The following is a 27,038-nucleotide window of genomic DNA, read 5'->3' on the forward strand; positions in this document are numbered from 1 at the left end:
TGCACTACCTATCTGATTTTTTAAAAAAAGATTGAAAACTTTCCTGTTTTCTTTTATTTTGGTTTAGATTTCAATATAGTATAATCATATAAATATTTATGTAATAATATATCATATTTAAGTCTTAATGTAAACCACATCAAGCCCTATTTCATAAGGATGATGTGGTATTAGATTAGATTCATTGTGGAAATCCTGAAAACCAGGCTGGGTTGTGGATCTCGAAGACTGGATTTGAAGACCCCTCTTTTAAGACATGCTCCACCTACGTGTTTGGGCTCTTGCAGTTACATGCTAAAGCACTTATGCTCCACCTTATAGGGTGCCAGTTGAAGGTCAGAAAACTTAGAGTAGGATCACTTTTTTAAAAAAAATTCTTTATCAATTTAACTTTTGACAAACTTATCAGTCACAAAAGAAAAAATACAATACCAGCAAATCATAGCAAACATAGCAGTGCCTTCACTCTTTAACAATAAATATAGGTATACCGGCTTGTATTGTTAGTCCACAATAATGGAGGCGAAGCTGCTATTTGACTGAAATCATTAGCTAATATAAAGGAAAAATAAAGATGTGGCTGGATGTCCCCTGAACATATCCTTACTGAGCTAATATTTGGAAGTAACAAACCTCACATAATAGATACAATTTTCCCTTTGGCAGAAATTAATTTTGACAACTGTTGTGGCTCGTAAAAAGCATACCTATTCCCTTGAAAAATAGGGGAGTGTGTGGTGCAGTGGCTAAAGCTACAGCCTCAGCCCCCTGGGGTTGTGGGTTCAAACCCACACTGCTCCTTGTGACCCTGGGCAAGTCACTTAATCCCCTCCATTGCCCCAGGTACATTAGGTAGATTGTGAGGCCGCTGGGACAGACAGGGAAAAATGTTTGAGTACCTGAATAAATTAATATAAAACCGTTCTGAGCTCCCTTGGGAGAACGGTATAGAAAATTGAATAAATAAATAACACATTAACAGAGGTATCTCAGTGCAAAAGTTGCTCCTAACTGCACTGCCTACGGTCTCAATATTAGAAATAGTTTTCTTCTCTTCTGGGTGCAACATGATACGTCCGGATACATTCTCACAACATTTGACATAAAGGGAACATCTTTATATTTGAAAAAAAGTTTAAGCATCCATTCCCTATCTGAATCTATAGCACATTGTACCAGCAGCATAGCAGTAACCTGTGCTTCACTATCCGACCTCTCTAAAAGATTAGATACATTCAAGCTATCAGCAGATAAATTCTGCTGGTTTGGAATTTGAGATTTAATTCTCCTAGGTCAGGGGTGTCCAATGTCGGTCCTCGAGGGCCGCAATCCAGTCGGGTTTTCAGGATTTCCCCAATGAATATGCATTGAAAGCAGTGCATGCACACAGATCTCATGCATATTCATTGGGGAAATCCTGAAAACCCGACTGGATTGCGGCCCTCGAGGACCGACATTGGACACCCCTGTCCTAGGTAAATAGTAGATTTTTGAGAGAGATGGGTAAGAAGATTCAGGCACCTTCAAAATTTCAGCTAGGTATTTTTTTAAACATATATGCTGAGAAAGGAAATAATTTTGGGAAATTTATAATCCTAAGATTACATCTCCTGGTAACATTCTCCAACATTTCTAATTTGAAATGAAGATTTCCACTATCCTTAACCCAGGTTAGGGTCTAAGCCTCAACCACTTTTAATCTGGTCTAATGTCCATCAGCCTTGTTTTCCAGATATGATACTTTATTCTTTAAATCCAAGTTCTCAGACAAAACCGTCGTATAACATGCAGAAAGGTGCTGCATTTGAGTTCCCAGAGAGAGTTGCAAAGAGGATATTGCTTCTCATATTGTTTCCATATTGACAACGTTAGGCCTTTGCATGGGTACAACCTCGCATCTAGAACCCACTGTATGTGTGAAAGTAACTGTGGCCACAGCAGAAGTCAATTTTGGTGCTAGGAAAACTTCGGGGAGTTGTTCCTTCCCACTCTCCAATTGCACAGATGGCTGCAAATGAGGCTCCTCTAACCCCCATCCAGAGTCGTTCTCCGCACTCTGTAAGGTGGGAGAGAGAACGTCCCGGGCCGGTTCCACTTCCAACTTCTCTCCGTCACCACTGGTCGAATCGAAGGACTCCGCTCCTCCGGAGATAAGGTGGCGCCTTCAAAGGAGAAATCACACGCCTCATCCTGCATGTCTCTCCCAGCCGAGGATCCCTCCAGTTCCTGCATTCAGGTTCTGCGCTTGACAAAGGCATCCATCGGTCCAGCTGGTGTGCTAAGTTCCTCCAGGAAAACCCGGACCTTAGATTTTTTTTCCACCATTTAGGTGAAAATAGGAAAGACTTTCCCCAGAGACTCCGATGGGATCCTTACAAAATTTATTTGGCTGGATAAAACTGCTAGAATAGCTTTAGTATCTTTACAAAAATCACAATCGGCAGGGGGGTAAATTTTCAAAATCTTTATAGATATCATCAAGCCTTCATTTTGGGTCAGGGTATGTATTAGATCCTTCCTGAACTCATGGAGAATCTGCCGGATTGGCTGATCTTAGAGAGTCATCTTATGTCCCCATTATGTTTGAGCCACATTTTGAGTATCAAGCTGCCCAGAATATATAAGGACAATAGTATTCTTTTTTCCACCTGGAGCACATTAAAATGCATTAATAATTTAACATCTATTCCAATACAACAATCCACATGTCAATCCTTATGGTTGAACTCCAAGATTTAAATTGGGGAGTCTAAGATCCTCTGGAAACATTGGCTGCAGGCAGGTATACGTTCTTTAAATGATGTGATCTCAAATGGGAAAATGCTAAATTTATTATAACTGCAACAATCATTCGGCATCTCAAAGTCTCAAGCTTTTAAATGATTCCAGTTGAAACAGGCCATTCAGAAAAGGTTCCCTGATTGGTGAAATCTCCAGAAACCTTGGGGCTTAACATGGCTTCTAGTTCATTGCAAATGAGAGTAGGATCACTCTTAACTATAGCCACACACAAGTATATCCCACTATACCAACCTTAAATGCTCTTTTTAAGGACTTCTCTGATGTGACCATTGCCAGTAAAAGTTCATACGGACAAACCTGGTCAAATATCACTTCCTCATATGTCCAGAAAGCATTGTGAGTTCATCTTAGTCATGTACATTTTGTTTATCAAAATTAGTTATAATAATTCTTGTGCTTTAAACTGAAATAGTCAAAACTAGCAAAACTTATCTTTTTCAGCATGTGAGAGCCATTTGCCGACATAGCTATGTTTCAAATACTGTGTCAGGGCAAACAGATTCCTGAAAAAAAGAAAACCAAAACACCATCTTAACAAAAATGCAAGGCACTAAGCATGCTCCTTGAATAAGGAAATGAGCATCTTAAAAAATATATTTCCGAACACTTACCCCTTCCTCCCTCTTTTGCAAAACCGTAGTGCAGTTTTTAGCACTGGCCGTGGTGGTAACAGCTCTGATGCTCATAGGAACTCTATGAGTATTGACACTGTTACCGCTGCAGCCGGTTTTGTAAAAGGGGAGGTTACTTAAGACATCAGAAAGACCATAACATAAGAAACAATAATGTCCATATAGAATCAATAAACAGTTGTGAACTGTTTCCAAAAACAACCCTTTTCCCCCTTCCCACTAGATCCCAAAGCATAGAAACATAGAAGATGACAGCAGATAAGGGCCATAGCCCATCAGGTCTGCCCACTCTACTGATCCACCCCCAAGTCTACTATCCTAGGGATCCCACTCCCGGTGACAGGTTCCCTTGGCTTAACCCTCTAAGGGATCCCACATGGGCATCTCGTTTGCTCTTAAATTCTTGCACGCTGTTTGCCTCGATCACCTACACCGGGAACTCGTTCCAAGGATCAACCACTTTCTTGGTGAAGAAATATTTCCTGGTGTCGCAAACTACATTTCCAGATATCCCCCAACTACAAAACAAATGTTGTTAACAGCACAGAAATCTCGGGCAACCTGCTCCCATAGTCCTCTCAGCTCTAACCATCTCTCCAGTCCAGGTATCTTGTCCCACACCTTATGAGAGGCTCCCAATGAGTGAAGCCTGTTGGCAGTCAACTTGGACATGAGGTTTAAATAATCCAACCTGCTAATTAATCTTTTATGTTTAAACAGTTTTATTGATGACAACCAACACAACCGTAATCAACATGGCATACCATGAAGTATGTAACAATGTTCAACAGCATAGAGAAAGGAAATCTCCCATAGTCATCAATCAGTTTAACATTATTGCCCTACCTTACATCCCACCCACCCTCCTCCCCCCAACACAACATTCCTCCCCTAGGACCGAAGACAATGAACAAGAAGAAATCTAATCCAACGCCACATTAATCCCACCGGGGATCCCAGGAGAGCACTAATTAATTTTTTTTAAATTGCTTTTTAATGGCGATATTAATTATCGGTGCCAATTAAGAAAATTAAGTTAGGCGCCCAGATTGGCTGGACGTGCCAATCTAGGCGCCTAACTTCAGGCGTCTTTTATAGAATCAGGGCAACGATATTTGGAGCTCAGCTGTTTTTAAGATATCAGTCACTTCAGTACATGAGTTAAATTGCTTGCCCTTCTTCTTAGTTGAAATTAGTAAAGTGATATGTGAATGGGACCGCTGGATAAGCTAGATGTTGTTTTTACAACTGCTATGGGAGGGATTAAGACAGGGATGGACAACCACAGTCCTCGAGGGCCGCAACCCAGTCGGGTTTCCAAGATTTCTACAATGAGCATGCATAAGATCTGTCGAAGCAGTACGTGTAAATTAATCTCATGCACATTCATTATGGGACTATGGCCCACTCCTGGATTAAGATGTTTTTATATTTAATTTGCTCTGTGATTATTATATCATTATTTAGGCCCTCTTTCATCAAGCCATGTTAGAGTTTTTTATTACTGTCCACTGCTCATAGATTTCCTATGAATGTCGAAGCTTTTACCACAGCAACTGGCAATAAAAAAACTCCTAACGTGGCTTGATAAGAAGAGGTCTTAATTTAATAATGTTATTTTGTCATATGTTTTTATTATCTGCCTTTTAACAACAATGGTTGGAAAAGGCAGAATGTAAATAACGGTAGTTAAATTTTATACTATGTATGTGTACACATATACATTTATATATAATTTTTAATGTCCCTTGGCTCCTGCAGGAATAAATAAGGAGTTTGTGTTTTATAAAATTCTATGAATGTCAGTGGTTGATGTGTGGCTTACAGAAATTCATGCTCTTGCAGTAATAAATATTTATCTAACAGTAGCTACACGAGGGATGATAAGGAAGAAACTAGAAACTAGTAATAATGCTCTTATCTTATCTTGTCTGTCAGTAGACAAATGTCCTGACAATTTTCACTTTGCCTACTTTAATGCATTTATCTTTTAGAAGCCTTTGCCTAAAATTCTAGTTAAACGATGAGATGTCAAATAAATAATGCATACGTCCTATATTTCTTTTTTCTTTTCTCATCTGATTTAATACTAGACCCTTATTTTATGTGATTGGTTTGGGGGGGGAGGTTGTGGAAGTCCACATCTTTTAAGTTTTATTGAGAACAAAACTGCATCTAGGCATGTTTGATGCATTTCTTTATGAGGGAGTGCACCAATTTTGATAATGAGGAGCCATAATCCATGACACCCCTTCGTAAGATCTCTGGGCATTCAGAAATATGTGAAAGCACACACACGGGGGAAAAAACCCAGATTTTTTTTTTTTAATGTGAGGGTCCTGCTTTATTCAAAGGATGAAAGTAGAAAAATTTGAAATAGCGCCAATTCCACATTTCTACTTCTACCATTGTGGTGGGGGAGGGGCAGAGAATATTTGTGGGAGGATATCCCAATTTTTTCCCCAGGCCTTCACATATCTGTGGATGTCAACAGACACATTGACTAACTTTCAGTGAAGTCCTTGTCTCCTCCCTCTCACCCTGACCCATAAGAGTACTGCTTCTCACATTCAATTTAATCATCCTTTTCTTTCATGGCTGGTATCTGTGAATTTTATCTTTTCAACTTTGGGGAGCATTATTTTTCACTGTATCGCAAGAGTGCTGTGAATAGCAAGGCAGGCTCTTGTGCGGTTTTGTAAGCGATGATGGACCAGTCGTTTACTATTCTAGTCAGTTTTGCACTGTCAGAGGTCAAGCTAGCAAGAGAGTGATTTGTGGGGCTGATTTGAACTGAATCGGAACGTGTGACTGGAGCTATCCCTGCTTGATTCAAGTCTCTGTCTCTCTTCTCTAACCATGACCCTCTATCTCTCTTTATTCCATGCTAAGCAGATGGCCCAGAAATTAGCCAAAAGCAGGAAGAAGGTGCAGTACGACCTCATTAGTGTGATGTGATAGCTGTTCCCTCTCTCTTTCTGTCGTTCTCTTTATTTTTGTGTTTTCATTTTCTGCATCCAGCAAGCTCTGTTCAGATTTATTTCCAAGTCATCTCAAAAGCTGACATTTCTCGAAAAGCCATTGTGCTAGATTGCACTTTTTTTTTTTGTTCTGTTTGGTTGTTTTGTCATTAAACCATTTCATTTTTTTTTTTTAAAATTTGTGAAATGGGCTGTGTGTAGGTTTAAACATGGGGTACAGATAGAATTTACCAAAAGGAAACAGACAGTGGAGCCCAAACAATCGCCCTCTCCTCTTTTGTTAGTCACCAGGGAATGTGCGCTGGGTTTTCAATTCCATTTAATAACTGGAGAAAAAGCTGTCATTATCTGAAAAGGAACTATTTTTTAGCAGGACTTGTGGATGTGTCAAATTGCTGGATGCAAAAAAAAAACAAAAAACCTCCCCCAATAATTAGTATGCATATTGTTCTTGTCCAAATAAAGTGCACACAGTGATATAATGAAAATACTGTACACCTCTGTCTGTCTGTGATGAGTTTCATTTTGCATGTGATCCAGTGCTGACAGTGGATGAATAAGCATTTATATTCCTCCTGCATAAGTATGGTGTCTGCAGTGGATTTTTACTTTACTGTGTAGGATGAGCACCCTGCCACCAGAAGTGTGTGACTGGAACTGTTTTGGGTTCCCTAAATGTCCTGTTCGCTTTCTGTGCTATAACTTGCATGGGCTGGAGCGTTCTAAGCTGAAGTGCTATCTTGGGATTAAGTGAAAACCCTACATACAGGCAATATTTACATCTAAAAGGGGGAGGTTTATTCCAAGCTGAAATTGATCAGTTTGATCTCAGAGTGTACATTTTGAATGTGTGTTTTTTTTTTTTTTTTTAATTTATTATTTTAGAAGTGGGCACAAATTTAGCACAGTAATTCCCATCTTTCAGTTGCAACACATTTTATATGGGGAGTATTGTCGATTGCTGTTTTTCTCTTGCCAGAAAATCTTTCTCTCGCTCTGACACACTTTCAGGCTCACCCGCTCTCTCTTGCCTCCCAAGCTCAGCCTCCCTCGCAGACTTAACCACCCTTCCCCAGGCCTACCACCTTTCTTTATCACCTTTTAAGTGTCCTTCTCTCTCCCTGTCCCCAACCCCCCAAACCAGTCTCCCTTTTGATAGTTGGGGAGGGGACGTGCCCTGAACCATCTTCTCCTCTGTACCTGGCAATAGTAATGACCACACAGAAGGAACAGGATCCCACATTTCCTGCCTGGGAGGTGACAACGGGTTCGCTGTACCTGCATTCTCAGCCTGTAATGTACACATGGTAGGGATGTGCATAATTACATATTCAGTTTGTTTGAGCACCTTAAAAATTTTAGTACATACAAAATCAACTTAGTACTCATTAACCTATGAAGTAATGTGTGTACAATTAATTTGCATACATAAAAAAAGTTTTTTTTTATTTTTTAAAAATCTTTATTCATTTTTAAACTTATAATAAGTGTGATAACATATCCATACAAATAACCATAAATATATCACTTAATAATCAACAATGATACATATGATATTCTCTTATCTCCCCCCTCCCCACCCTTATCTATCATATAATCAATACTTATACAACATGTTTGAGCACCTTAAAAATTTTAGTACATACAAAATCAACTTAGTACTCATTAACCTATGAAGTAATGTGTTTACAATTAATTTGCATACATAAAAAAAAGTTTTAATGCACATGTACGATAAATAATTTCATTAAAACAAATTTATGAAACTGACCCAAAATTTTGAAGAAAAAAAAATTGAAACTGACCTGAAAATATTTTGGCCATGCACATCTTTAATAACATGGTTCTTGGGGAAAATGGGGCTTCCTGTATGGATCAAATTTTCAGGGTCACATCTGAGCTCTTGGCAGCATGGTGTGTCGCAACCCCTGGGTCAGCGCCACTGTTCTGGCAAGTGGAGTTGTTAAACACCAGATTTACTATAATTCTTATGAATAGCTTCCATAAATGTTTGTGTTTCTCTCTCCCGATTCTGGTACTTTAATATTGTATAGTAAAAGCATTATGTTAGTGATTTGTCATAATATAGTACTAGACAACATCATGATGGTAATTACGTGGTTGTAGGTCGAACTATGTAATAAAAAATGGCGTGATACAGATCATGCAGTGGTGTGCAATAACTGTTGTGCTAGAGAGTGATGGTGCTCCAGTGACTGTGTGTTATGTACTAGTTATTGTTAATGTGGTACTTTACAGTAATTTGCTGTGCTGGTGATTGTGAGGTAATATATACAAGTCCATAGTTTTCTGCTGCTCTGTGGATAAAAAAAAAAAAAATTGCTTATAGCAGCCAAATCATCTCCCTATTATAGAATCTCTTTTTCAACATGTTTACATTAAAAATTATCACCTAACCACACACACACAAAAAAAAAATGTCAAGCTGCTTAAATTCAAAAAGTTTCTTCTGAAGAAACCAATTTATCATTAAGATGCTATATCGGGAAGTTTAGTTTAGTTGAGGTGCAAAAAGCTATTTGCCTTCTTTGAAGGATCTAGATGGAGAATAATAATAAATTTATTTCATACCCGAGAGTTCTAGGCGGTTCAGAACAATTAAGCATGATACAGACAATGCAAGTCATTTAAGATTTAGCAAGTTAAAAAGCATACAGTAGGAAGAAATACATACAATGTAAAAGAATGCGAACAATTTTAAAAAGAATAAAAGATTAAAGCTGTAAAAAAGTTTAAGACCCTAGCCTATTAAATAATTGAGTTTTTATCTGTTTTCTAAATTCAAGATAAGAAGGGGCTTCTAACACAAATTTGGCAAGCCATGTGTTCAACTTAGCCGCCTGAAAAGAAAAGGTTTTTTCAAGGAACCTTTTATACTGGCATAATTTTATTGAGGGATACGCAAACAAATGTATTCTTCAAGAATTCTTATTAATATAACTCAGAGTAAAGTGAGGGTTAAGGTAACTTGGTAAAATACATACTGCACTGGAAAGCCTGAGAAGATGTAGATGAATTTTTTTTAAAAACTTGTGTTTTTAATACATCTAAACATTACTTCAGTATAAGTAGTGAAGTGTAGGCTAGGTGTGTGACTTAACACAAACCCTAAGCACATTTTTTTTTAGTCAGAATGCTGAATGGCGAGGAACAGGAAGCAGGATACCACAAGAACAAGAAACTGTAGCAGGAAGCCCACACTGATCTGGCAATATAGCCAGATCATGGATGCCAGTTCTGTGGGTGCAGACCCCTCAGTATTATGAGACTTCTTCACCAGAGGGGTGATATGTGCTGTGTTTACATCCACAGTCATTCTAAAAAAAGCTGGCTCTTGTGAACCAGAACATAACTGAATCCATTGATATTTTGGAAGGAACCCACAACAGGAGGCTACATAACTCACTGGGAGACATTACCGGTACATTAGAGATTTCTAGTCCGCCATTACCTTGCGGTTCAAGGTGGATTACAAAAGAGTTAAAGAGGGTGTTTTACAAAAAGATTTCTGGTCCTTTTTTGGGGGAAAAAAAAGAGCAGAGCAGGTTGATTTGGGGGCTCGGGGGGTTAGAGGGATGAAAGAAGGAAGCTTGAGAGGTTAAGACTTTTTCAGGGATTTTTTTGAAAAGTATAGTCTTTATTTCTTTTCTGAAAGTTTTGTAATCTGGGGTCGTTATCAGAAGGTTGGCGGGTCATTTTGTTCTTTCTAGTCTTTTCCTACAAACCAAAAAAGAAAATATATTTAAGGAGAACCCAAGGATTACCAACAAATAGTGAAGCGACTGTAACAACATATTTAAAATAGTAGATTAAAAATGCTAAATAAACCAAATGAATCCTCCTCCTCCTTTCATGTGCAATAATTTCTCATTAATTCAATGGAAATACATGGGCATGTTTTACATTGCAGAAACCTCTGCATCTGCTCCTGAATCCACTCTTTCTGGCAGAAAACAAGGGCATATGAATGTAATTCTGTATAGTAACCATGCTGGTTGTGTGTCCATGTTCTTCTAATAATGGGCGTTAGCATTTCTATAGTGATGAGTGCGTGGTAGTGTAATCTTGTGCAGTAACATTAAGTGCATGTGGTCTTGTAACACTGTGTGAAGACTCTGCTCATCTGGGATCTGGCTTTGTAACATGTTCTCGGTACTACTGCTTGTGACCTGCCCTCGTGGCTGCAGGAGTCCTCGGGAATGCCTTCTTGTGATTCTAATCTGTTTCATTTGTAGGCTGCGGAGGGGGAGGCGCAGCCCATGACAGAAGTGGACCTCTTCATCTCCACTCAGAGAATAAAAGTTCTGAATGCTGACACACAGGTAGGGTTGCACGAGTACCTCTTACGGGTGACTTCGGCGGAACGAGATTGGGAGAGGTGGGGGATGCTTTTCTGGATTTCAGCTGATCGGCTTCAGAGATTCAGAGTAGCTCAGTGGAACAGGTTTCTCTGAATTGCTTAGCTTTAAATCAGGGGTGTCCAAACTTTTGGCTTCCCTGGGCCGCATCGGCTGAAAAAAATGTTTCTGGGGCCGCGCAAACGTGGCAGCAAGACAGAGGAGGGAGCCGGCAAGACGGTAAACACCTGGGGGCAGCAGAGGAAAACACTGCGTCGCCCTCAACCGAGGCAGCACAAAATACTTCACTGGGCCGCATTGGACGAAAAAAATGTTTCTGGGGCCACGCAAACGCTGCAGCAAGACAGAGGAGGGAGCCGGCAAGACGGTAAACACCCGGGGGCTGCAGAGGAAAACATTGCATCGCCCTCTACTGGGGCCACACAAAATACTTCATGGGGCTGCATGCGGCCCTTGGGCCGCAGGTTGGACACCCCTGCTTTAAATGTTAGGAATGCATGCATGAGGGACGAATAAAAGGAGTGGATATATGGGAGACGATGATAGCATCACACGAGGCAGATGCAGTTAATTGACTTGTGTGGCAGAAACAAGTAGAAACTCCTCTTAAGTACTATCAGGGACAGTAAAGCAGCTTTCTGGTTGGGGAAGCCAAACAAACCAATCTCTAGCCCTGCTCCAAACCCTCTAGTTGCTGATGTTGTGATGAGCAAAATATTGATTGTACTAGATCCCTAGTGGCCCAGCTAGATAGCAATGCTGAACCCTGGGCCTGTTCTTGTTTTCTTCCCATATCCCCATCTCTCTTCCTGCACCCTTCTCAGAAGCCCTTTCCTGGCTGATTGCGCTTCCAGTGGAGGACGCTGCTAAATACCACAGGAAGATGAGACTCCGCCCATGTTACTTCTTCAGAGACATTCAGTATTCCTCTTCTCTTTCATGTACATTAAGAAAACTGTGAGGGGAAGCTTATTCTCTCCCTCCCCCTCTCTTTTCACCCCAATCTGCTGAAGCTGAAATGCTGTGGGTCAGGTTAGCGCTGTCCCTTGTGGCTTACCAAAGCAACGGCGATTGTCAGTTTTGTTATGAATGCAAGATAAAAAGACAAAAATAAAGCATGAGAATATCAGCTGTTCAGCCTGTTTGCAAGTGAATAGGGCTCCGTCTCATCTTGAGCTGGAGATGTGTGAAAGGCCATCATACTCGCGTTGTGTGACCTTCAGTGCCCTTGACAGTTCTGTTGATCACTGACCTCCAGAGTCCTTTGCACACAGGAGACGATGATGGATCACCCACTGAGGACCATCTCCTACATTGCCGACATTGGGAATATTGTGGTGCTGATGGCCCGCCGGCGTATACCACGGTCTAATTCCCAGGACAGCGTGGAGACATCTCACCCATCCCAGGATGGCAAGAGACAGTACAAGATGATCTGCCACGTCTTTGAATCAGAAGATGTAAGTAATGAGCTGGCAGGGAGAGAATGGGTTGAGAGACGTGCGTGGTGTGAAAATGCAAACAGTTCTCTCTACTGTGGTGGAAGGATACTGGCGTCTGCTATGTATTTAAAATTTTATTTAGTTATGGCACAGACAATTTCCCTCCCTGCCTTTCCCCCCCCCCCCCAAAAAAAAAAAATAGAATCTGTCTTCGTTCTTCTGTAGGAAAGCTGGTTAGATGTAGAAAATTTATTTCTAAACCCTGTTCTGCACTGGGCTTGAATTGGCATGTGGCTGTCTCTCACTGAGTTCTCACTGAATTTTATGGCTTCTTAAAAGAGCAAAGCCAGCCTAATTGTTAGAGAGGCCATTTTATAATTCACAGAGCTACCCTGCTGCTAGTCCGGGCATCTTCTCTCCATTGCAGCCGCCCCAGCAGAAACAGGAAGTTGTCACTAAAGGTGGGCTGCAGTAGAGAGAAGACGCCAGGAGCAGTGGTAGGAGAGATCTGTGGATCACTAGATTCGCTACCACCACTTGGCTACAAATTTTACAACAAAATAAAGGTATATGCAGGATGGGGGGAGGAGATGGACTTGGGAGCGATGATGGAGAGGGGAGGGGGAGAGATGGACTTGGGGAGATGATGGAGAGGGGGAGATGGATTTGGGATTGAGAGGGCAAAATGGGGAGAGATGAATAATGTAGAGATAGCAGAGGGACCCAATGGCTGAAGTCAGTCTGCTGACACTTGAATTCATATCAAGCCACAACATTTAGCAATTCAAGGAATTAGGGTAGTGTATCGCAAACTGTGTGCCTCCTGAGATTTCAGGTGTGCTGCAGCACACTGGGGAGGAGGAGAGGCGCCGGCTGACTGTCTACAGGACGAGCCTCACTGGGAGATGCACATCCTAAAGGCAATCAGCCAGAGCCTCTCCGGCCCTCTTCCTTGCTGGCCCAACCCCATGTTTCTAACTAATTTTAAAGCTATGTTATAGATTGGATGTTCCTATTTTTGACATGATATTGCCTTGGTTAAATAAAATGTTTAAATTTAAAAAGCTGTGTCATTGACAGCGAATCAAATCGAAAAATCGATTCAAGAGGGTGAATCGAATCAAAATATTTTTCCCTGAATCAGGCAGCACTAGTAGAGAGATCACATTGGCAGGGAGAGGAGGTTCAGCACCGTCCAAAATCAGATTATACCTGTGGGTGCAAAGCAGATGAGCAAAAGTATCCATAGTTTTTTGCAGTCAGCCACATAGTTAACATGCTATTAGAAATATTTGAAAACTATCTGATCTGGATATAAATAGATTATAGATAAAAGATGGTCTCCCTGCTTTATGTTGACTTGTTATTAAATGCTATATTCTGTGGCTCTAGCAGGATGCATTCTGGAGTCACTTTCCTCCTAATTTTATATACAGTGCTCAAAATTGCTAACACAAATTTGGGGCATGTGCCAAAATTCTGCACACAATTTAATTCCTTAATGAGCCAATTAGTACTGATAATTGGCTGCTAATAACCAATTATTGGTGCTAATTGGTGACAATTGGAATTTACATGCACATCTTTATAACTCCTGTTCTATAAAGATGCGCACATAAATTTTTCCAAACACTTCTTAAAATATTTCCTCCTATTGGTTTTAAAAGTAACTTCATCGAGTGTCCCTGATGCAGTAAAAAATCGATCCACTTGTACCTGTTCTACTCCACTTAGGATTTTGTAGACTTCAATCATATCTCCCCTCAGCCGTCTGTTTTCCAAGCTGAAGAGCCCTAACCATTTTAGTCTTTCCTCATACGAGAGGAGTTCCATCCCCTTTATCATCTTGGTCGCTCTTCGTTCAGCCTTCTCTAGTGCCACTATATTGTTTTTGAGATAAGGAGACCAGACTTGAATGCAGTACTCCAGGTGAGGTCGCACCGTGGAGCGATACAGAGGCATTGTAGAATTCAGCAGATCCACACCTAATTTGGACATGGAGATTTACTCCTGGGTTCAGTTGGTATAAATCCTCATTGCCAAAATTGGATGCAGATCTCAAAGGTTAAGTGCTATTCTATAAACCAGTGATTCCCAACCCTGTCCTGGAGGAACACCAGGCCAATCGGGTTTTCAGGCTAGCCCTAATGAATATGCATGAGAGAGATTTGCATATGATGGAAGTGATAGGCATGCAAATTTGCTTCATGCATATTCATTAGGGCTAGCCTGAAAACCCAATTGGCCTGGTGTTCCTCCAGGACAGGGTTGAGAACCACTGCTATAAACAATGCCCAACTTTGAGTGCTGTTTATAGAATAGTGCAGATTATTTTTTTATGCCATTTACAGAGTTCTTTGTGCACGATCATAAAGGCACTCTTTGTGTACCTGGCTCTGGGAAAACTCAGTAATTCTCCATAGCTAGTGAGTTCCTTCCAGCGCTGAGAAAAAAGTGACTGGGTGTTTGTCATTCTAGAGAGGTAAAGGTTGAAATCACAGTGAAAAGAATGCCTTCTCCAGAAATGGCATGAAACATACACTGTTGCCCGAATGCTGCCATTTATCATAATACGCTGCCTTTTCCCCCACATTTTAGATGCTGTCTTGAATTAATGAGCTGTCATAAGTTATTGAACTAGTGTTGCTGACTGACACTATTTGTGTGTGTGTGTGTGCCTGCCAGCACTTGAAGGCCCTTACAAAGGCAGATTTCTCAAGAGAGCATAGCTATTTGAATTTTCTGTTGAAATGTGTCAGAGTAAGAGAATTACTTTTGGGGAGAAGGAAAGGAAAGAGAGAGAATGCCTATACATTACATTTTTTGTCTGTTCTTCTCCCACCTTCCTCGTGAAATGAGAAGTTTAGTAGTGAAAGTAGCAGACCTGTGTTTCATTATCAAAACAATAAGCTATCAGTTTTTCTTGGTTCTGCTATTCCCTTGTGATTATTTCTAGGTTGTTTTTTTTTTTTTTTTATTGTTTCCAAAATATATTTTCTTTTTTTTTATTTCTGCACTTTGTCATAAGCGTACTTCCTGTATTGTCTGTGTAGGTAGGAGGAGCTTTTGCAGTTTAAATATTTTTTTTCCTTAGCTCATTCCTATTGCCAGCATCCAGCTTGGGTTCTGATGAATGCGTTTGTCCTTGGAGTCAACCACCATGCCTTTCACAACACCTCAGAGGAAAACATTGACACTGATTGAATATCACCGAGGATACCGTAGGATAGCTGCAGCTTTATAACGAAAAAGAAATAAGGAAAATAAACAGGAGCGACAGGCCTCAGCATTCTGTGAGCCCGAGTCGGCACACCTGGTGTAAGGAGTACTGAAGAGGTAGTTCGGCCTATGTCTCCAGGTTTAGTTGTAGTGTACAGGTGGAGCTGTGATTATTTCTGGCCTTAATTTCCCTGCCAGATGCAGATCCCTGAATAATCAAAGTAGTAGAAAGGAGGAAAAATATCTTTGTAGAGAGGGGAGGAGTTGGGCTCTTATTTCTGACCAAATTCATGCACATTTTCAGATCCAGTGCCCTTCTTTTTCCTCCTCAATAAGAATTAGAGAATGACACGGGGAGCGATCCCCGCAGCGAACCGCTGCGTGGCTGCGGTTTGGCTGCGGGTTATGGTGACCTCATTAGTAAATCGCCGCAGACGCGGGGACAAATCCTTTCACCGACCGCAAAAACGGTGAATAGATTTGTCCCCGCAGGCCAATGTCCCCCCTCTAGGAACCGCAATTTACCTGTGTTTTCACCGTGCTCCTCATTTGTCAGATCAACCCTTCCTGCCAATAGAACCCGCCCCCCCCCCCGACGATCGCCCTCACTGGTAGGAGGGTGCCCAACCCCTCCTGCCGGCATCCCCAACGGCCCCCTATATCGCCAATAGGAGGGTGCCCAACCCCTCCTGCCGGTCCCTCCCCCAACAAACCCCACCATCCCGAAACACCACCCTTAGTCTTACTTTCCAAGTTGGACCGGACAGCTCCTCGCTCGTCTGGCCAGCAGGCCTGCCTCCGTCCAAATGAGGCGGGCCCGCCCCTCCCCTCCCCTGCCTAACCCACAGGATCCTAGGGCCTGATTGGCCCAAGCACCTAAGGCCCCTCCTATAGCGGGAGTGGCTTTAGGTGCCTAGACCAATCAGGCCCTAGGATCCTGTGGGTTGGGCAGGGTAGGGGCGGGCCCGCCTCATTTGGACGGAGGCAAGCCTGCTGGCCATACGTGTGAGGAGCCGTCCGGTCCAACTTGGAAAGTAAGACTAAGGGGGTTCCGGGGTGGGAGGGTTCGTTGGGGGGGGGTCCAGCAGGAGGGGTTGGGTACCCTCCTGCCGGCGATCTTAGGGGAGGCCATTGGGAGGACCGGCAGGAGGGGTTGGGTACCCTTCTGCTGCGATTGTCGGGAGGGCCGTTGGAGGGGGTCTACAGGAGGGGTTGGGTGCCCTCCTGCCGTGATCGCTGGGGGGAGGGGAGACTTGCAGCCGTAGCCGCGGTCACTATGCTAATCACGGCAGGGAGATCTTTGCCGCGATTAGGTACAGCGGCCGCGTCTACTTACCATATAGGCTAACATTGTAAGCATTTAAAGTACATGTCGTGTTTGTTTTTGCATTGCTAGCCCCAGGGGTGGTGGAAGATTAGTGATTGAAAAACTGTATGAAAAATAACTATTTTAAATTTAGTGATCAAAATGTGTCAGTTTTGAGAATTTATATTAATTAATTTTTTCTCTGCGTGTTTTGTTTTTGTATAGTTATTAACTAATATTTAACTAAGTTTTAAAGTTTTAAAGAATGTTTCCTTTATACGTAAATAAAGAAAAGTGAATGGGATTGCAGTGGCGGTGACGGGGCGGTGAATGGGGTGGCAGTGGCGGTGACGGGGCGGTGAAGAGGATGGTGAGACGGGGACGGGGCGGTGACGGGGATGGTGAGACGGGGACGGGGCGGTGACGGGGATGGTGAGACGGGGACGGGGCGGTGACGGGGACCAATTTTTTCACCGTGTCATTCTCTAATAAGAATATCAGAAGAGAATGACCGAGTGACTTCCAACTCAGCACCATAGTTTAGGTTAGAAAGTGATTTTTCTGCTTAGCAGCTAAATAGCAAAATGCACATTGTCCCAGTAATACCTTCTTCTGAATAGGAAAAAGCAAAACTTAAGAACTCGAGCTGAACCATTAAAGGTACATTCAACTTCTGCAGCCTTTCGGGTCCTGAGCTCTTCTACAGAGAGTCCAGCAGACAAATATTTTATCTGTGAATTTAGCAGTAGCTACCACTGTACTATTGCTATAGTTAACAGTTCATCAGCACTGGACTATTGCTATAGTTTACATCTGAGCAGTTTATATAATTCCACCAGTTTAACAGAAACTGAGAGAATGAAAGGAAAATACCATTTCCCCGAAAATAAGACCTAGCATGATTTTTAAAGATGCTCCTAATATAAGCCCCCACTCCAAAAATAAGCCCTAGTTAAGATTGACTCCCAAAGCCTCCCCTTCAAATGTCCCTGACACTCCCAGACTCCATCCCTGACACTAGTGCTGCCTGAGTCACCAAAAAAAATCAGACTCATCAATTCAGCAACCCCCCACCCCGGTAAAACCTGACATATCTCTGTTCTGAGGCCTCCTAAAGCAGCAGCGGTGGCAGCACTCTGAACGGGCTGCTTTGCAGCCTTCCCCAGCGGGGCTTGCAGTCTTCTGTGTCACTGATGACATCATCAGAGACAGAAGAAAGGCCCCTGCGAGGAAGGTTGTGAAGAAGCCTGTTCAGAGTTCTGCCACCTCTGCTACTGTTTTTGGAAGCCTTGGAGCGGAGGTATGTCAGTCCAATGGTGGGAAGGTCGGTGGGGGTTCTACTGCACAGGGGGATGGGAGGAAGGGATAGAAAGATGCTGCACAAGGGGATGGGTGAGAGGGAAGGAAAGATGCTGTACATGGGGATGGGGGGAGAGAAAAGAAAAAGGAAGAATTGGGGTGGAGAGGAAGGGAGAAATGATTGTTATACATGAAAATAAGACATCCCTCGAAAATAAGCCCTAATGCGTTTTTTGGACCCAAAATTAATATAGGACACTCTTATTTTCGGGGAAACATGGTAGGAAGTTGCATCATCATAAGGCCAGACCTAGTTAGATAGGAGAATCATAAGGAATGTCACATTGGGTCTGACCATCAAATCCAACATCCTGTTTCAACAGTGGAAAATACCGGTCACAAGTATGGCAGGATCCTATAGAGGACACCCATTCTTGTCTTGCTCACCTCAGGGACAAGCAGTAGTTTTCTGAAGTCTGCATGGCTAATAATAGTATATGGACTTTCCTGTCAATAATTTGTCTAAACTGTTTGTGAACCCAACTCTGTTACCCTCTCATAATCTATCCCATCTGACTTCCCTCTTTTTATTTTTGGGTAACTTCTCCAGGCCCAGCTCATTGCTCAGTCCATTGGTCAGGCCTTCAGTGTGGCCTACCAGGAGTTCCTGAGAGCCAATGGAATCAATCCTGAAGACCTGAGCCAAAAGGAGTACAGCGACCTGCTCAACACCCAGGATATGTATAATGATGACCTCATCCATTTCTCCAAGTCTGAAAACTGCAAAGATGTATGTCCCTTACCTGCCTTTAATTATGTGTAGACATTGGTGACACTTCAGTACTTTATAGAGTGACCTCATCTTGACATCTGTGTGGACACTGATAAAGCTTAAGGCCAGTGTTAACAAAGTAGCAATTCTATAGCTTAGCGCCTCCAGTTAGGTGTGCCGAGTGACAGTTCTATAATGGCATCTGTTGCCCAAGGTGTCACTAGAATACTAGCATAATCTGAATTGGCACACCAACATTTAGGGCTCCTTTTACGAAGGTGCGCTAGCGTTTTTAGCGCACGCACCAGATTAGTGCCGAAAAACTACTGTTTGCTCAAGAGGAGGTGGTAGCGGCTAGCGCGCGTGGCATTTTAGCATGCGCTATTCCGTGCGTTAAGGCCCTAACGCACCTTCGTAAAAGGAGCCCCTAGATTTATCTTTTTCTTGTTCATATCTAAACTTATGCCAACCTGAATACTGAATTTTTTTTTAAATTTAAAATTTATAAAATTTTTCAAAATAAAAAAAATCACAAACATTTCTGTGGACGCACGTTGTTTATTCGGTGCACCCAACCAAAAGTCAAAGCAAACCAATATACAGTAACCTCCTCCTGCCCCAGTTCTCCCAGTTTCCCACCCTACCCCCCTTCCTTCTATCCAGAAATCAATCATTCAAATCCAAATAGTCTTTATAGTCTTTCAGCAGTAAATACAATTTCTCCAATGTTGAAAAAAATTGCTATTGTCGCTTAAAAAGTTCTAGTTTATATGTACATATTGCCCTTAAATTATACATGGAATGCCATTGTTCTAATTTCACCACTAGCTTTCCCCAGTCCAGGGTTAACACACTGTTTCCAATGTGTACCGACCACTGCTATTCTGGGCATTGTCCCTCTCAATTGCAGCAACACATACCCTCTATCATACAGCTCCGGAATAGTGATGTTCAATAGTGCAATCTGTGTTGTGGGAGGTATCATATGATGAAATATTTGGGAAAGCATCAAGAATACTCATTACCAAAATATTTGAAGAACATTACAGTCCCACAACATATGGCAGTAAGTCCCTTGTGCTCCTACAACTCCATCACCATCTCCCTGTATCCCAACCATACATTTTCCACAGTTTCATTGGGGTATAATACCAATGTAAAATAACCTTATATCCATTTTCAATAATAAGCAGATTCTTCTCCATACCTCCGTCCAATCCTTCATCCACAGGGGTCTCCCCAAGTTAATTTAAAGCTTTTGATCCCTTCCCCCTTCCACTGAGACTCCTTTAAATTTGGGATATCACTCCCTTTGTTACTCTAGGACAGGGCTGCCCAAGTCCGGTCCTTGAGATCTACTGGCAAGCCAGGTTTTCAGGATATCCACAATGAACATGCATTTAACATGCATTTAACATGCATTTAACATTTATATCAATGACCTTGAAGACGGAATATCCAGTGAGATCATTAAGTTTGCAGACGACACAAAGCTATGCCGGACAATCAGAACGCAGAAAGATAGCGAAGAACTCCAGAGCGACTTGTATCAGTTAGAGAAATGGGCAGAGCAATGGCAGATGAAGTTCAACGTGGAGAAATGCAAAGTAATGCATTTAGGCAGTAAGAATAAGGAACACGAGTATAGAATGTCAGGAGCAACTCTGGGTAAGAGCGAACAAGAAAGGGACCTGGGTGTACTGATAGATAGGACCCTGAAGCCGTCGGCACAATGTGCGGCAGCGGCAAAGAAAGCGAACAGAATGTTAGGAATGATAAAGAAAGGAATCATGAGCAGATCGGAGAAAGTCATAATGCCGCTTTATAGAGCAATGGTCAGACCACACTTGGAATACTGTGTCCAACATTGGTCTCCCAAACTAAAGAGGGATATAAAACTGCTGGAGAGGGTGCAGAGACGAGCAACGAAGCTAATAAGAGGTATGGAGAACTTGGAATATGAGGAACGACTCAAGAAACTAGGACTGTTCTCCCTTGAGAAGAGGAGGCTGCGAGGGGACATGATAGAGACGTTCAAAATACTGAAAGACATCGATAAAATAGAGCAGAAAAACAAATTATTTACACTGTCCAACGTGACACGGACAAGAGGACATGGTTTAAAGCTAAGGGGGGACAAGTCCAGGACAAATGTCAGGAGGTTCTGCTTTACGCAGCGAGTGGTGAACGCCTGGAATGCTCTTCCACAGGAGGTTATTAAGGAATCCACTGTGCTAGGATTCAAAGGCAAATTAGATGCACATCTCCTTATGAGAGGCATAGAGGGATATGGGTGGTAAAACTACATCAGGTGTATACCTGACTGGGCCTCCGCGTGTGCGGATCGCCGGACTCGATGGACCATGGGTCTGATCCGGAGATGGCAGTTCTTATGTTCTTATGTTCTTATGAGAGAGATTTGCATACCAAGAAGGCAGTGCAGGCAAATATCTCTCATGCATATTCATTGTGGATATCCTGAAAACTTGACTTGCCAGTAGATCTCGAGGATCGGACTTGGGCAGCCCTGCTCTAGGACTTAAAAGATTCTCAAAAGCACTTTTTCCTGAATCTAAATCAGCCAGTATACCTCAGGTATGGAGGTAAAGTTTAATCTGGAAATAGGGAAACACATTCTCAGCCATTAAGCCCACAGCATCCTTGCAATTCCTCAAGAGCTTTTACCTTCTTGTGCACCCTGTCTTAAAATTGTCTCTCACATACCAAGCCTCTTGCTTCCCACCTATTAAATAAAACCTATTTCCTTCCTGGATAAAACTCTAAGCTATAACATAAGAATTGCCATACTGGGACTGACCAAAGGTCCATCAAGCCCAGTATCCTATTTCCAACATTGGCCAACCCAGGTCCCAAGTACCTAGCTAGATCCCAAGTAGTAAAACCGATTTTATGCTGCTTATCCTAGGAATAAACAGTGGATTTCCCCAAGCCATCTCAGTAATGGCCTATAAATTTCTCTTTTAGGAATTTATCCTGTTTCCCAAATACTGAGCAGAATTTCATTGTAAATGGCAATACTATGGATGGGGAGAAACAAGTTAATAAAAATTAGGTTTATAACTTTGATAATCTTCTCTCTGTTAGTTATGCTAGGTGTTCAGTCCCAACCCGCAGTCCAGGTGTTGCAGAAACCTACAACTTTTCTGAGCCTATGCTCCACCCCTTTAGCCTGATAGCTAGTAAACAAATCCAGTTAAGTCCCAAAGGCAAGCAATATACCTGAACAAATCCATGACAAGGAGGTATGGGGGAGAATCCCCATCAACACAAGTAAATTATGAACTGGCTTGCTCTGCAAAATATTAACAAGTGATAAACAGGCACAAAGGCAACTCAGAAAAAACATTGAGGAACAATGTAGAACTAACTAAACAAGCACCCCAAGAAAGGTCTTTGGTAATGTACATACTCACAGAAACTCCCTACAGTATCTGGTCACTGGATGGAAAAAATTCAAGCCTTTAAGGAGAATATCCAAGGCAGAAAGGAGCAGGCTACTCCAAATAACTGAGTGTATACAGAAAGGGTGGATCGTATGGAATCCTCCAGGGATTAACAGAAAGATTATCGAAGGTATACACCTACTCTTCCATTCATAGAAACATAGAAACATAGAAAAAAGCAGCAGAAAAGGGCTATAGCCCACCAAGTCTGCCCATTCCAAGTATCCCCTCCCCTAAATTTACTCCCTTAAAGATCCCACGTGAGTATCCCATTTTCTCTTAAAATCCGTCACGCTGCTGGCCTTTATCACCTGGAGTGGGAGTCTGTTCCAATGATCCACTACTCTTTCGGTGAAGAAGTACTTCCTGGAGTCGCCATGAAACTTCCCTCCCCTGATTTTCAGCGGATGCCCTCTGGTGGTCGAGGGTCCCATGAGCCAGAAGATATCATCTTCTGACTCGATGTGTCCCGTGATGTACTTATATGTTTCAATCATATCTCCCCGTTCTCTTCTTTCCTCAAGTGAGTACAGCCGCAATTTTTTAAATCTTTCTTCATACGTGAGATCCTTGAGCCCCAAGACCATCCTGGTGGCCGTTCGCTGAACCGACTCGATCCTCAGCACGTCCTTTCGGTAGTGTGGTCTCCAAAACTGAACACAGTACTCCAAGTGAGGCCTCACCATGGCTCTGTACAACGGCATCATAATTTCAGGTCTCCTGCTGACGAAACCTCTGCGGATACACCCCATCATTTGTCTTGCCCTGGAGGAAGCCTTCTCCACTTGATTGGCAACCTTCATGTCCTCACTAATGATCACCCCTAGGTCGCGTTCCGCCGTGGTCCTAACCAAGGTCTCACCATTTAGTACATAAGTTCTACGCGGGTTTCTCTTACCCAGATGCATTATCTTGCATTTTTTTGCATTGAAGCCTAGCTGCCAAGTAGTTGACCATTGTTCCAGCAACAGTAGGTCGTGTGTCATATTATCAGGTAATAAGCTTTTGCCTACTATGTTGCAAAGTTTGGCGTCGTCGGCGAACAGTGATACCCTTCCTCTAAGTCCTTGCGTCATATCTCTTATGAATAAGTTAAATAGAATCGGGCCCAGGACCGAGCCCTGCGGCACTCCACTGATCACGTCCGATGCTTCGGATGGGGTACCGTTCACCACCACCTTCTGAAGTCTACCGCTCAGCCAATCCCCAACCCATGTAGTTAGAGTGTCTCCTAATCCTATCGATTTCAGCTTGTTCAGTAATCTTCGATGAGGGATGCTATCAAATGCTTTACTGAAGTCCAAATATACCACGTCCAGTGACTCTCCGGCGTCCAGTTGTCTAGTAACCCAGTCAAAAAAGCTAATCAGATTAGATTGGCAGGATCTGCCCTGGGTGAACCCGTGTTGGTGTGGATCACGCAGTTTTTCTTCGTCTAGGATTGTGTCAAGATTCTGTTTGATCAGTGTTTCCATGAGTTTACACACTATAGACGTGAGACTCACTGGTCTGTAGTTTGCTGTCTCTGTCCTGCAGCCCTTTTTGTGGAGTGGGATTACGTTGGCGGTTTTCCAGTCCAAGGGGACCCTTCCCGTGCTTAGGGAAAGATTGAAAAGAACAGATAATGGTTCTGCCAGGACTTCCCTTAACTCCCTGAGCATTCTGGGGTGTAGGTTATCCGGTCCCATGGCTTTGTTTACCTTGAGTCTTGATAGTTCGTCATAGACGCTACTGGGCATAAATTCAAAATCTTGAAACGGGTCTTTCTGGTTATCTCCCGTCTGCTACATTCTGTTACATCCCTTCCGAATTCCATACACTAGGTGACTTACCAAAGCTAGGGAGGGACAGAAGAGCCTGTCCTCAAAACCGAGGTCCTGAAAAATGGCATCAGAACGCGCCACCATATCCACTCGGTAAAACCAGGTAAAAGTATGAAGAGAGGACCAAGTAGCTGCCCTGCAAATTTCATCAGGATGAATCGCGCAAGATTCTGCCCACGACGCAGCCACACTTCTCATTGAGTGTGCTTTAAACAAAATTGGCGGCTGCTTGTTGTGGGCGATGTAAACTGTGGAAAAGGTCATTCGAATCCATTGAGCAATCGAGGACTTGGACACCGGCCTACCATGGCGAGGCACAGCAGTTAGGACAAAAATGTGATCAGACAGCCCAAACTCATTAGTCCTCCGGACATCCAATTTGCGCAAGATCTGATCTTTTCACTCTGAACCTATTGGATAAAATGCAGGCAACCTAACTTCCTGGTAGACATGAAAGGCTGAGACCACTGTCTGCAAGAAGGAAGGTAAAGTATGGAGGAAAACACTCGCATCTGTAAAATGGAGAAAGAGTTCTCTGCACGAAAGAGCCTGAAGCTCTGAAATACTCCGTGCTGAGACAATGGTGATCTGAAAAAAAAGTCTTAATCATTAGGACCAGAAGAGCAGCATCCTTCAGCTGTTCGAAAGTGGCCTCTCCAAGGCCCTGCAAAACAATGATAAGATTCCATGAAGGGAAAGGAAGACTCCAGGGCGCACACAAATGAAGCGCCCCCCTCATAAACTTGGTTACATCAGGATGAGTAAGTGAACTAGAGCCTTTGCGCACTCCAAAACACAAAAGGTCTGCAACCAGAACCTTCAGGGGGGCCACTGCCAGCCCTTTAAACTAGGAAGCCAGGACTACCGAAATGAAAGCATTCTCAGGCACCACCTGATCCCTAGCACACCACTGTTGGAAAGTCGTCCAAGCTTTGGCATAAGAAGCCATAGTAGAGGGTTTCTTTGAGCGCAAAAGAGTTGCAATAGCTACCTCCTAATAACCACGTTTCAACAAGGCTGAGTGCTCAAGAGCCATGCTTTCTAAGACCAAAACACTGAGGGTTCTCCATGGGCACCGATCTCTGACTGAGATGATATTGATGAAGAGACAGCTGGAGCTTCTTGTCCCGCTGAAGATGTATGAGATCCACATACCACGGGTGACAAGGCCAAGCCGGAGCCACTAGAATCACCAGGCCAGGATGCATCGCTATCCGGCAGATGACCCAACCAACCAGAAGCCATGGAGCAAACATATACAGGGGAACTGTTCCAGCAGTTGGTAATGGAATCCATGTGGGATGGGGTCATTCTGGACTTAGTGCTTACAACCGGGGAAAGTGTTTCTGATGTTACAGTGGGTGATCATCTGGCATTCAGTGCATGATACAGTGCCGGAGTCCAGTCCAAAAATAAAAAATAGCGATTTGGGGTCTGGGAAGGTGGGGGACCTGAACCCTACCCACAGAAACTGTGAACAACGACTTTTAAATCATTCTGCAAGCCACCCCTGAAGTTCCCATAGGAAATAATAGAGGTACTCACAGTACTGTAGTGCCTTTCCCTGTCAGTATTTTTAAAAGTAGTGAGTGGAGAAAAAGGACTTTATGCCTCAGAAACAGCACCAAATACCTAGAATGGAAGATCTTCAGACTGCCAGCCAGCCAGATACTGACAACAATATCCACCCCCACGGATCCTCTGCCATGTGGTCGGGGCGGGAAAGACAGCCTGCACCTTGAAACCCGGGTGGTTTTCCGTTGAGACGCACACATCCTGCGCTAGAAACCTGTGACAAGGTCACCGGCCAGCAGACTCCCACAGGAAGAGACCTCGGGTACTTCAAGTAGGTGGCACACAGCAGGCTGGCTCCACAGATCCACCAGAGCTTCTCTGTGAAGCTGCAGTCAAGCACCGCAGGACTGCGTCCTTTTCTCCGATGGGACCACTGGGGAGGGGTCTCAAGGCACTGAAGCCACCAAGAAATGAATTTTAATCATAAAATAAAAACAAGAAGCAGAGCTACTGCAGAAGATATCTGCATGGACTGCTTGCAGAAATTGTAGCTAGATTTGTTTACTAGCTTTCAGGCTAAGGGGGTGGAGCATAGACTCAGAAAAGTTGTAGATTTCTGCAATGCCCGGACTGTGGGTTGGGATTGAACACCTAGCATATGGAATCTGGAAGGGACATAACAGAATAGGAATGATTATTGCCAGATGATTGCTGCTTTGGTGTTCTAGCCAGGAGTAGGTGAAGAGGCGAGTTGCTTGCCTGCACTCTTTATTGCCTGAGCACTAATTGTTAGGGATGTTCCAAGGGTTTCCCATATCTTACTGCAAACAAACCTCTGTACTGCATAGTAGAGGATGAGACGGGGATAAACTTTTCCCCGTCCTCGCAGGAACTCAATTTCCCCATCCTGTCCCCGCAAGTTTTGTTGCTTTCCCTGTCCCTCTGCTCCATTCCTGTAAGCTCAGCCTTAACTGCACAAATCTCAAACACATATGATTTTAAAGTGTTTGAGACTTGTGCAAATGAGGACAGAGCTTGCAGGAATGGGGCGGGGACAGGAAAAGAACTTGCCGGGATAGGAAAATGAGTTCCCGTGGGGAGGGGGAAAAATTTGTCCCCATGTCATTCTCTACTGCATAGTAAGTGTTTGAACAATGCAGTTGGTCTTACCACCTTCTAAATAGGTAAGTGTGTCCGTGCTATCTGCACCACGCAGTTTGGGTTAGATTGTATCAAATGGAGGTCACTGCTCAAGAAGCAGACATTAAAATACCAGTAGATGCTGATGGTAGAGGCACTTCATTAGTTACCAGTTTCCTTTAGTGTCTAGATAAAAGATTGACTCTGAGTAGCTAGTTTAATTTTTGATTAACTATGTAATGTGATAAATCATTACAGTTCTTG

General features: G+C 42.9%; 1 protein-coding gene across 2 annotated transcripts in view; it reads left to right on the top strand.

Annotated features, from left to right (window-relative positions):
• The window catches only part of APBA1 (amyloid beta precursor protein binding family A member 1), a 239,915-nt gene that overhangs the window by 198,675 nt on the left and 14,202 nt on the right, over nucleotides 1-27,038 (top strand). For both annotated transcript variants that reach the window (XM_033924764.1, XM_033924772.1), the window contains 3 exons: nucleotides 10,672-10,758; nucleotides 12,069-12,254; nucleotides 18,671-18,850. In XM_033924764.1, the coding sequence (XP_033780655.1) occupies nucleotides 10,672-10,758; nucleotides 12,069-12,254; nucleotides 18,671-18,850 (453 nt within the window). The remainder of the gene's footprint in view (nucleotides 1-10,671; nucleotides 10,759-12,068; nucleotides 12,255-18,670; nucleotides 18,851-27,038) is intronic.

Source organism: Geotrypetes seraphini, chromosome 1, assembly GCF_902459505.1.
Source record: "Geotrypetes seraphini chromosome 1, aGeoSer1.1, whole genome shotgun sequence".
Lineage (NCBI taxonomy): Eukaryota > Metazoa > Chordata > Amphibia > Gymnophiona > Dermophiidae > Geotrypetes > Geotrypetes seraphini.